We start from the raw sequence: 12,776 nt of genomic DNA, 5'->3' as shown, positions 1-12,776 counted from the left end.
ACACCTTACCCAAAAGCTAACTTCAGATAAATCATTGATCTAAATGTAAAATGCAAAACTCTAGAACTTTCAGAAGAAAACATAAGAGAAAATCTTGTGAACTGGGGTTGGGCAAAGGGTTCAAGGACATGACATCAAAGGTACAACTATTTAAAAAATTGAAAAATTGGACTTAATCAAAATTCAAAACTTTTGCTATGTGAAAGACTTTGTTAAAATAAAAAGGTAAACTATAGACACGGAGAAAGTACTTGCAAACCACATACAAGATCTGTAACCAGAATGAATAAAACTCTCAAAATTCAACATTAAAACAAACAATTCATTTATGGGCAAAATCCTTGAACAGACACCTAAGAAGACATATGGGTGTCAAATAAGTACATTAGCCATCAAAGAAGTATAAATTAAAATCATGAGATGCCACTACACACAAATTACAAGGACTTTACTAAAACTGCCAATACTAAGTGCTGACAAGAACGCAAAGCAACTGAAACTCTCCTGGGCTGCTGGTGGAAATACAAAATGGTACGGTCACTTTGCAAAACAGGTGGTTTCTAATAAAGTTAAATATACACATATAATACGATCCAGCAGTTGTACTCCTAGGCATGTATTCCAGAGAAATAAATGTTATAATCACACAAAAGCCTGTATATGATCATTTATATGAACTCTATTCATACTTGCCAAAAATGAAAACAATCCAAGTGCCCTTGAATAAGTGAACAGATAAACTATGGGACATCCTTACCATGGGATGTTCCTCAACAACGAACAGGAATGAACTGTTGATACCACAACAACTCTTATGAATCTTGAAGGCATCATGCTGAGTGAAAGGCATCAGTCTCCACAAAAGGTTACGTAGTGTATGACAATTTCCATTGTGATGGCAAAGAGATCAGTGGGCGCCAGGGCCTAGGATGCAGGGCAGGGGCGGGGGGAGGGAGGAAGGACGTGCGTATAAAAGACAATGCATGGGAGTTTTGGGGGGATAATAGCATATTTCTTTATTCTGATTATGGTGGTGATTACACAAATCTACCTGTGTGCTAAATTACATAGAATTGTACACTCTAAAAAAAGTCAATTTTACTGTATTTAATTTAAAATATAAAATACATAAACTGCCTGCTTGACTGCTTAACACAGAAAGGAGCTCTGATCCCAGTTGGTATTCATTTGGTCATTCAGCAAATATTTCCTGAAAATCTATTATGTGCCAAAACCATGATCCCTGCACTGATGGAGTTGGAGTCTCTCTATGGAGAATTTTTTAAGACTTAGCTAACTAAATGGGGGCATAGAGGGGTGAGTAGCTAGAAGCGCTGCAGGCAAACTGTCTTTTCATCTTTATCCTGGTCAATCTTTCCAGAGCCTGGCTGTAGCAAAGTGAGGTTCACAGACAGACAGACAGATATGCAGCACATGGGAACTCAGAATTAAAGCCCACCTCAGATGTACTGAATCCGAATTTTCCTTTTAACAAGATCTCTAGGTGACTCATATGCAAATTAAAGTTTGATTAGTGCCACAACAGAGTACTTTACTGATATGACCACCCTGTCCCTCCCTGAGACTCTTATAAACTCCGTGGTCTCCATTTTGCCTCACCTCCTAGTTCTCCTACTTTTTCAGATTGCTTCTTGGCAATTTCCTGTATCCTTTTTTCCCCTCTGTCCTTTAAATTAAGGTTGTCCTACAATTAATTTGGTCCTCCTTTTTCCTCCTTGATAAACTTATTCGTTCCTGTGGTTATAATCTCCACATCTATCAAGATGATGCCACATGACCCTCCTGAGCTTTAAATTCATCTTCTCAACTCCAAGAAAGGCATTGTCTTCTTTATTTCCCCTAGCACTTTAAATTCACTTTGACCGAAACTCAGTGTGACCAAAAGTAACTGGCTGCCATTTATCTGAAACCCGCTTCTTTGAGTCTCTTACCTCTGGTAAGGGCAACACTGTCTTCCTGGATACCTGAGATAGAAATACCCTTGCCTGTGATCTTCATGTCTTTCATTATGACACAACTATTCACTTTCCAAATTCTGTTGGGTCAACTTTAGCATGTCTCTGGACTGCACCACACAGCGATGTTCTACTTCAGGCCTATACCATCTCTTCTCTGGGCTAAGGCAATGAATGGCCTCCTTACTGGATTTCTTGTCTTAAAATGCTCATTGCCCAAATTCATCCCAATAGATCCTGGAGTCCAATGGTTCTTTATAGTTCTTCAAATATACCTTATGCCATCTGACTTCTTCACTTAGCTCTGACTTTCCTTTTACCCCAAAGAATTTCCATCTATGCTTCCTTTTTGAACTCTAAACTATTCCAACCCTAAGACAAAATTGTGAGATTAACACATCATTCCCCAGATCATATCAGTATAGATATAAAATGGGATATTTTAAAAGAAGTTCAAGCAAATTTCAATCTCTTTCAAAAGCTCACCAATTTATTTTTGGGATCTACCTATATGACTCACATGAGCCCATGAATATTCATTTCTATTCATATATTCTGCCTACAGTGGCCTCTGTAATACCTTGGATTACAGAGTTGTAGTATATAGAACACAGTAGAGTAGTCTCCCGTTATTTATCCATCGGGGATTCATTCCAAGATCCCTAGTGGATGCCTGACACAGTGGATAGTACCAAACTTTGTACACACACTGTTTTTTCTTATACATGCATACCTATGATTGAGTTTAGTTTATAAATTAGGCACAGTAAGAGATTAACAGCAACAACTAAGAATAAAAAAGAATAATCATGAGAATATACTGTAATAAAAGTTATGTGAATGTGATCTCTCTCTTTTTCTCTCTCAAAATATCTTATTGTACAGTATTCCCCTATTTTTGGACTGCAGTTGACCATGGCTCACTGAAACTACAGAAAGCAAAACTTTAGATCAGGGGGAACTACTATATATATATATATATATATAATATATAATATGTAATTATATATTAATATAATTAATATATAATAATATATGTATAATATATAATATATATATTATACATATATTATGCCTCACTGGCTCATAGGAGAGTATATACTACTACAACATATGGTATAGTTCCATGTCTCCTAGAATTTCAATAACATGGTTCCCTCTTTCTGCAAGTTTGAGAGTGTTTCCATGCAGTTATCTCTCTCTCTGAGAATTCCACCATGACATGACTAGGCTAGAAAACTAACAGAATTCATAGATAACATAAATTTCCCAAAACTGCCCCTTCACCTAACAACTAAGTCTTTGTTATTCAGTTATTTTGCATCTGTTTCACTTCTTCTCCAAGTATGAATTCTCTCCCAGAAGGCCTGCGGGTCTCCCAGAGTGCTAGTGTGCACTCCCATCACCTACTGGACATGTGGATATATATTAATACATATCTCATGATGGAGTGGGCTTGAGCTCAAGTAAGCCCCTGGAGGTTATTTTGGTTTATAATCCCATGGTGTTTAACAGCATGATTTGTTCTTATGCTTGCATGATAAAATTCCCCTAAATTGAATTCTACATCAAAAAACATACATAGATCTTGCCAGAGACCATTGTTCATGCAATGTAGGCATATTCAAACCAAAATTATCAAGCATACCAAATATTTCCCTGAAATGTAAAACAGCCTAAAAGATGGCAATAACCCAAAACTTATAAGTCTTTTCTTCCAGCCTTTCATAAATATTTTCTGGCCTCAGGCATTCACCTATTTACGAAGCTGATTGCCACTTAAAACATCAGCCATGGGATTAAATTTGAAATCTTCTAGTGGTGTGTATGTGTGTGCACATGTATGTGCACACATTTGTACACGTGTGTGCTTGTAAGTGACCATTAAAGTCACTTTTTCATGATTTGGGGACAGTATGTCGATTCGACAGATTACATATGGAGCCTATCAGTGTGGACAGCTTGTGGAAGATCATATACTCATTTCTCATATAGAAATGTTGCAGCCATAAACACACCACGTGGTCACCCCTTCCCTAAGGTTTGCTCCTTTAATTGCAAATAGCCAGAAAGTCATCAAGCCAGAGTTTAATAAACTTTTAATTTGAAATGAATTACCACATGTTGTGTTTGTTTACCCATTATTAAATCTCTTAGCAACATATCAGTGGCAGAAACAGCATACTGTATTACAGCACTGATATATTAGAAAACAAACCCATGGGGGATATTAACCACTAATAATATGCTTAGGAAGCTTCTAAGAAAAATAAATACATATAAGCAATAACGAAGATATGAGTTCAGAGACTTTATGCTCTGTTTTTGTATAAATCTGTTCAGAATAGGAGCAGAAGGTCCGTCTGTAGTCTTTGAATGTGAGGCTTGAATCAGTCTCCAGCTCAGAGAAGAGCAAATGAATAATCAATTTTTTCTAAAGCATTTTCCTCAAGCATAAAAGACTCTCTTTCTTATGATATGTAGTATTCTCATATTTAACGTGTTGGTATTCATGCTTTCTGGAGAACCACCTGTCCTCCTTTCAGGGGATCTGTGAGCAGCAGTCCAAAGGCCAAGTTCGTAGCACAGTGCAGTAGGTGCGGAAAATACAGCCCCATTACCCTCAGGAAAACTAGAAAGCAAAAATGATCTGATGAAAAATGGTCCAAGAGTAATTGCTTCTCATCTTCTGTTCAGCATCCTAAAACTAGGTTAAAATGTCAATATCACTGAAATATTATCAGTTAAGTGAGAACCCACTTTCTCAAAAGTTAAAAATTCTAAAATAATAATTTTAGCTCTATACTTAATCCAAAAACACGAGAGAAAAAAAAAAAAGAAAGAAATCTATTTTGCAAAGGCATGCATTTTATAGTGTCTCGCATAGTGGTTTTATACTTGACTTTTGAACTTGATGTTTAAACAAAAAATGGCATACTTTCTATCCTTTTATATAATGAAATCATATTCATTCCTTTTATAGTTTTTGAATTATTAATTTTATCTCAGGAAGATGATCTTCAACCATCAGAAAGGGTTTGGACTTTTTTCTCCCTTTCTACCATCTCAGATTCCCAGGTTACACGGACAATATGCTAATGTTAAAGAAATTTGTTTTCACAGAGCAAGGGCATTCCAGACCCTCAAGTCAAAAGGCCTGATTAATCTAATTCAACATAAAGGCATGGCGTAAAAGCCATTCTCCTGCAGAGATAACTGAATAAGAATTAACCACAATGTTCATGAATGTTCTCAACAGAATTGCCCCACAAAGAAATTTGGAATGAAGCTAACTCTGATTTTGGGCGGTCTCTGGTTTAAGGGCCCCTCGATGACACTCTCTGCTCTTTCTCAGACAGCTGAGGTCTTAGGCTCATGTTATGCTCCCACATCCTCACCTTCTCTTTGTCCACACTAAGCATATTGGCACTTTAATTGATATCCACTTTGGATATTTGCGCTTAAAATTTAAAAATTAAAGTCTTAAGCCTATTAAATTCCAACATAAAATGCTTGAAGTCAACTTAAAGTTGTGTATTTTGAGAGCCACTAACTCTACTCATTACCTACCAAAACCAGACAGTGTTGTTGGTCACTTATCTTCTCTGGCTACAGGTAAATCAAATCCAAGTTCTAAAGTGTGAGAAACAATATACTTTGATCAAACTGCTTTATAACTGTGCACTTTGTTACCTACCTTCAATACATATCATTTCTAATCTATTTTTACAAATATTTATTTAAAACCAGTGACATATTTAATGTATATCTGTACTGTGTGCATAAAATTTCAACATAACATCTCCAGATATATATATCACTCTCTAAAATGATATTTAGTTATCTGGAGGTGGAGGTGGTGGTATCCCGGTTGTCATTAGCTGACAGTATTGGCTTACTCACAAGGAAGCAGGTCAGGTGTAGAATAAGGAGGCCCAGGACTTAGAGTGGACCTGCCCCCCTTCCAGGAAAGCAGAGGTTCTAGAACTTAATCCATAAAACCAGCAGAATTGTACTTGGTCCAACAAGGCATAATCTCTAAGGGACATGGAAAACTCCAGTAACAACTTAGGAAATATATATCGTCCCCTGTGAAGTTCCATGTTACCCAGCTGATCAGCAGAACAAGATGGAAAGGGAGATGCCACCCAGGAAGTTGAATAGTGTAGACTTTGTGTCTGGCTATTACGGTAGGGATCAAGCAGCCTTCTGAGACCTCACCGTCTCCCTGCCCTGCGGTCTCCCCCAACACCCCTATCCTCCCACACGCTCCCCCCGAATTCAACCACTGGGCAGTTCCAGCGAGAGTCCCCGTGTTTATGCTGCTCTAACAATGAAGATGGTCTCCCTCCTTACTCTCCATCTCTTTCCTGAGCTTCATGCCCATGTTCCCAATGGTTCATTGAACGTTATTATTTGAATATAATATAGAAATCTTAAATCCAGTAGATCCAAATCATGCCTGTGATTTTTTTCCCCTAATCTTGATCCTTCTCCTTTATTTTCTATCATCTGCTGGCTGGTATCCACATCCTATTCCTTGTTATCCTTTCTTTTTAGAGACATGGTCTCACTTTGTCACCCGGGCTGGAGTGCAGTGGCACCATCATAGTTCACTACAGCCTCGAAGTCCTGGACTCAAGTGATCCTTCTGCCTCAGCCTCCCAAGTAGCTGGGAGTACAGGTATATATCATTGTATTGAGCTAAGTTTCACATTTTGGGAAACAAAGTCTCCCTATGTTGCCCAGGCTGGTCTCAAATTCTTGGCCTAAAGTGATCATTCTGCCTCAGCCTCCCGATTAGCTAGGATTAAAGGTGCTAGTGACTAAAATCGTTTGTTTTTGTTCACCAACAGTACCCAATGGAATCACAGGGTCATTTTTATTATTATTCTTATGGTCATTCTGTTGTACTTCTCTAATACTTTATGAATTTCCTACTTGAAGCCCTCATATTTTACTTGAACTACTCTAAACTTTTCTTAACTGATCTGTTTTTAAATATGCCCTTCTCAAATAATACTCCTAAAAAATACATGAGGGATCCACCTAAAATAGAAATTGAAATACACCACTCTCCTTTTGAAGATACTTCAGTGGCTGCTCACCTAATGCCGATTTCTGATCCACCACAAAAAAGACATAAGAAGACGGTGGAGAAAATAGTAAAAAAAAATTATTACTACCCTAGAATTTTATACATGAATAAATGATCTATCAAAAGTAGGAGAAGAAGTAAAGACTCTTTCAGATATAAAATGGCTGAGATTCAAACTGTAAATGAATTACTGAAGGTTCATTTCAACAAGAAGAAAAATAGAAACAGTGTGAAAATGTCTTATATTAAAAATAATAATATTTTTAATTAGCACAATGTGTCAGTAAATTAACTTTTTATTGGGTACAAAATAAAAAACTAAATGCTGTGCTTGATAAAAAAGTGAAATTGAAAGCATAGCCAATAATAGCAATAGTGAGAGGAGGTGTCTAATGGGTAAGGCATGCTAAAAGTCCTGTGACATCCAGGAAGAGAATAGAAATATGGAATAAACTTAGATGTTTAAAGATATTTTATAATTAAATATGTAGATGGAAAAATTAAGGATAACATCTAAAGTCATTAATAAAATCTGTAGATTACATATAGCAGAGAATAAGCAAAATAAAATTATTTTTGGCTAAAGAGAAATTCAGAAATGAAAGTATTTTTAAAAAGAAAAGACATAGCATGATAAATATGAAATTAAGATTTCATCAACAAGCCAATGCAATAGTAATAAGAATAATTTCAAAAAATTTAAACTTATCTATTAAAAGACATATATCTACTTGTCTTTTTCTGGTTTTTTGTTCATATCAATTAGTTGTAAATATTTGGGGGTGCATGTGATACTTTGATACTTGTATACAACATATAATAATCAAATCAGGATAATTGGAATGTCCATCACCTCAAGCATTTATCTTTTCTTCATTAGAAATATTACAAATCTTCTCTTCTAGCTATTTTGAAATACACAATAAATTATTATTCACCATAATTTCCCTATTGTACTATCAAATTCTGTAAATTATTCTTTCTATCTAACTGTATTTTTATACCCTTTAACTTGTCTTTAATACAAAAATAAAATACAGATTTTGTCTTTACTATAAAAATAAAATCCAGGTTTGGTTAACTAATACATATTCAAACTGTACCACAGATAAACTTTAAAATTTTAAAATAAAGTGTAAAAAAATAATGTATGTCATGAAAATACTTATCATAGAATAATTCAAGTGGTAATATTAATACCAGAAGAAATAGAATGTAAATTCAAAAGTTTTAAATAGGCAAATAGAAGACTACATCAATATGAAAAGAATAGTATCATCCTTAAAACTATAACAATTATAAACTTGGATGCGTTGGACAGATTTAAAATATATAAAGCCTTATCTAACAGACTTACAGGAAGAAAATGGACAGATCCACTCATAACTGACACCCTATCAGGTAAAGAAAGACTGAAGATAAATGAAATAAGCTCTAAATCAAAGAGATTAAAAAAGTGACCCAAGAGAAAATACGAAGAAAATAAGAGTAGGTAAATCAAAAAGCTAAGAGGATAAACAAACACATAGAAAACAAAAAAAAAAATCAGTGTAGAAGTTTATAGAAGGCAAATGCATCAGTTGTATATTGGAAAAGAATGAAAAATAAAACTCAAGCAAGACTAATAAAGAAAAATAAGACAGCAAGTGTTAATCAATGTGAGGAATGAAAAGAGGAATGTGAAAACAGATTTAGTGGTATTTCAAATTTATAATAATAGTTCTATGTCTTTTCTTATGAATATATAAAACATCTATTAAATAATACACAAAAAACATTGGTGTTCTCCAGGGAGAACTAGGTTGCTGGGGCCTGAGGTGAGAGGTAGGTTTCACTTTGAACAATGTGACTGTATTGCCTATTCCATGAAACTGTAACAAAGGGAAATAAATGTAAAAATTAAAAAGACAAAATAATACTAAGACCAAGTTAATTTAATTATTTTTTGATGAATTAAATTTATATAGAATGATTAGATAATTGATAACAATAAAAAATTGAATCCAAAAATAAAGGGTTTCCTACCACTTACGTCACCTGAAAACAAAGCACCATATCACAACTCTTACAGATGGATGAGGAAAAACACAAATGACCAAAAGGAAAAGTGGAAAAACCATTGGAACAGGCAATTCTCAGAAGATAAAACCCAAATGGTCAGCAGGAATATATATATATATATATATATATATATATATATATATATATATATATATATCCACACACATATATATACGCACACATACGTATATTTTTAAAATGCTCTAACATGCTTGTATTCAGGAAAATTACAATGAGAGACAGTATTTCATGGCAATTGAATTGGCAAAACCTAACAAATTTTTACAATAGTAAGGGTTGATAGATGTAGGCCAAAGCAACTCTCCTACACAGACTTTAGGAGAGTAAACTGAGGCACTGCTTGATGGCAATATCACACTAGCTTACAAATTTCGGAAGTATATGCGCTGTGATTCAGCTATTCAGATTCCTCCATTCTGGGGTGTATATGGTCTAGTGAAATTCTCACCCATGTGCACAAGGAGAATATGTTCAAAAATCACCATGGTAGCCTTGGTTACAATATAACTGGATACAACAAGAATACATAATTTTTTTATATTCATGCAAAGGAATTTTCTATGACAATAAAATCAATAAACTAGAAATATAGATATGATAGGTGATAGAGATAGATAAATTTTAAAGACAGTGTTGAGAGAAAATAAAAGTTGAGGAAGCAGATACAAAGTATGATACGTTTACATAAGTTTTAAAAACATAGAAAAGATATCCATTGTTTAAGATCACATATATGTAGAAAAATGTTTGAAAATACATATGAAATGATTGATAACAAATATGAGAAGGCTGAAAAGGGAATCAAGGATCCGTTCACAGAGGGTTTTATTCATTAAGACTCCTGTGAGTCTTTTGGTAAAGAAAATAATTCATTTATAAAAATTATAGTAATCTCTAATAGTATATTCCTCCATAAATTGGAACTTTTGTAGATTGTTTCAAAATAGTTTATTTACTTATTTAATGCTTGATTAAACGAGTCTTGGAAATCAAAGTCTTATAAAATAAACAATATTATTTTAGAACTTATTTCTGAGAACATTTTATCTTTCATAGCCATTTTTTGGTTAGCAATCCCGTGAGAATGCAAGAAAGACTAAAATTTAGAAATAAGGACCAAAAGAAGTCAAATTGTACTCAATCCCCCAAAAACCTAAAAAACAAATTTTAAAGCAGTAAGACCATGGAGAAAGACTTGTGTTTCAATGAAGTAATTTCATATTGACTTGTCTAATAGAAAATGCGATCTAAAAACTAATATTCTTGTCAATGATTATATTCTCTTTAAATGGCATAATATTGAAAATCAGACATTAATAAAGAATAAATACTTCTTAACCAGTTTAATATTACACAACTTGAAATATTAGCAATAAAATGGTGAGAAAAACAAGTCAACCAACCCCAAGAAGAATGCAAAGTGCCTTCAGCTTCATGATCCATTGATGCACGCCTGTTTCTCTCCATTTCTTTCTCTGAGAGGCCAGCGGTATTGTCCACCCCTGATTCTGCTGTCTCTGGTTTAGCCATTAGAAAAACCGGAAATTCCGGGGAAAGCTGAGTATGGCTTTCGTGGTTTTCTTGATCATCCAAATGCAAAGGAAGTTTAATTACCTATGAAGAGATAAATCTGTTATCTAAAATGTTGAAACTATTACATACACAGTTTTTCTCAAGAACAATGAGACAATTTAAATAATCCAAAAGGTCAATAATAAATTCAGTTTTTTAAACCTATGTGATTTTGTTTGGTTGCATGACAAAGAAAGAATTTCTTTGGTATTAACCGATTTCCCTCATGGCTTCAGACGCTGCCATTTCCTCCCACTGACTGACTCGGAAAAGGAAAAATCAGTATTCACCTGGACTGTCTTGTTTTCCTTTAGTCTCCTCTAAGGCTGTATTGTAAAAATCACTTTTCTATCTCATCATCTGCATTACATGTCTTTTCTCCTCCCACTTCCAAGTTTTTCTTTTCTTGAGTAAATCCAACATTTACTTGTTCAGAAATTTTTCCATTTGAGAAAACTCACATTGGGAAAATTCACATATTTTAGAATTACACATTGGGGTTTCCAGATAAGAATTTTTTTTTGTTTTTGTCCTCATGAAAAAGAAGCATCTCCATTCCTACTTCTTCTGTCTACAATCAGAAAATCATGAATCTTGCCTAATTTTACTACTCTCATAAATAAGTCTCCCCCCATGAAATATACGGAGGGATAAAATTTCTATTATTGTCCATCAAATAAGAATGTTAATGGATAATCACATCCATTTATAGTGATGAGAGCAAACTAGGCTCTGTAGATAAATCATTTTATTACTTTTTTTCCCCCAAGGCTTTTTCTAAAAATGGGAAGTCAGAACAAAAAGAGGAAAATTTTAGTAATATGTTCAAATTCAAGTAGATTTTGGTCAAATCAAATGATTCTTATGTTGTTTAACAATCACTTTTCTTGATCTTGTAACTTTTGTGCATCACTTCTTGATTTAACCTTAAATATAAATTATCTTTATGATTCATAGCAGTACTACATAAATTGTCTTTTATGAAACAAAGTTAGGTCTGACTCTCCATGCCATAATTTATAGAACACAGAATTTTAGGCACCAATTAGTGAAAAAGTTAGTTAAAAATTATAGATGCCTTTCATATGAACTAAACCAAAATTAATTTTATTTTATGGCTATATTTTAATTTTAAATTTATTTTGACTCTTAGTACAGTATTCAAGTCACCAATTTTTAAAATATTTTGTTGTGGGTTTTCTATAATTATCTTCAAAATTTGGATAATTTTTCAATAACTTCTTTGCATTCATTTACTATAGTCTTCTTTTTCAAGGTTATTTATATCATGTTTCTGATTCTTAGAAGCTTTTAAAAAACTTCTGATGCCTGAGGCCCCAACCCGAAACAATTGAATCACAATCTCTGAGAGTAGAACCCAGTTAGATCCCCACATAATTCTAATGTACAATCAGATTTATCAGGGATAGTCCTGTTTCCAGAATGAACAGAAAGGCATATATTCATGTGAGAATTACTTTCTTAACAGCATACCTAGACTGTCCCAACAAGATATTTCAGTAAAACCTGATAATAAGAAAATTAGCTAAAAGGGGAGAAAATGCCAGATAATTCTACTCAAACTAAATAGGAAACAGGAAGACCATCACACAAGCATATTTAGCTGCTTGTTTGAAGGCCAAAATTACATGTGTTTCCTGGAAATATCCATATTTAATAGTTCTCTCATTAGGCACATGGGTAGGTAGGTAGACAGATTAAAAAAATCAAATGTGTAGGTAAGGAAGAACAATTCATGGATGTTATAATACAGGCCACCTGGAAAAACATCATAATCAGGAAGAAAAAATTTGGATATAGGGCAAAAATAGACTACAAATGTGTTGGAATGGTTTATGCTTAATGGATGCTGTCATTTTCTGGATCCTCTGTAGTGTTTGCCTAGAATGAATATATGCAATGGCATTTCTGTTCAAGGCCTTGTTTAGAAAATAACCAGAATGCCAAATATATACAAATGCATGATGTATGCCCAAGTGCTTTTGGTTTGTTTGTTGTAAATACTAGAGGTAAACCCAAGACAGCAT

The 12,776-nt window shown here is 34.0% G+C and overlaps 1 protein-coding gene across 1 annotated transcript in view; it reads right to left on the bottom strand.

The window, feature by feature from the left end:
* The window catches only part of LOC105865113 (uncharacterized), a 215,492-nt gene that overhangs the window by 92,919 nt on the left and 109,797 nt on the right, over window positions 1-12,776 (bottom strand). Inside the window, exon 5 of the mRNA XM_076010756.1 lies at window positions 10,560-10,696. Within this exon, the coding sequence (XP_075866871.1) occupies window positions 10,560-10,696 (137 nt within the window). The remainder of the gene's footprint in view (window positions 1-10,559; window positions 10,697-12,776) is intronic.

This window comes from Microcebus murinus, chromosome 15, assembly GCF_040939455.1.
Source record: "Microcebus murinus isolate Inina chromosome 15, M.murinus_Inina_mat1.0, whole genome shotgun sequence".
Taxonomy (NCBI): Eukaryota; Metazoa; Chordata; class Mammalia; order Primates; family Cheirogaleidae; genus Microcebus; species Microcebus murinus.
Note: the sequence above shows the minus strand (reverse complement) of the source record. Positions and strands in the feature narration are given on the sequence as shown.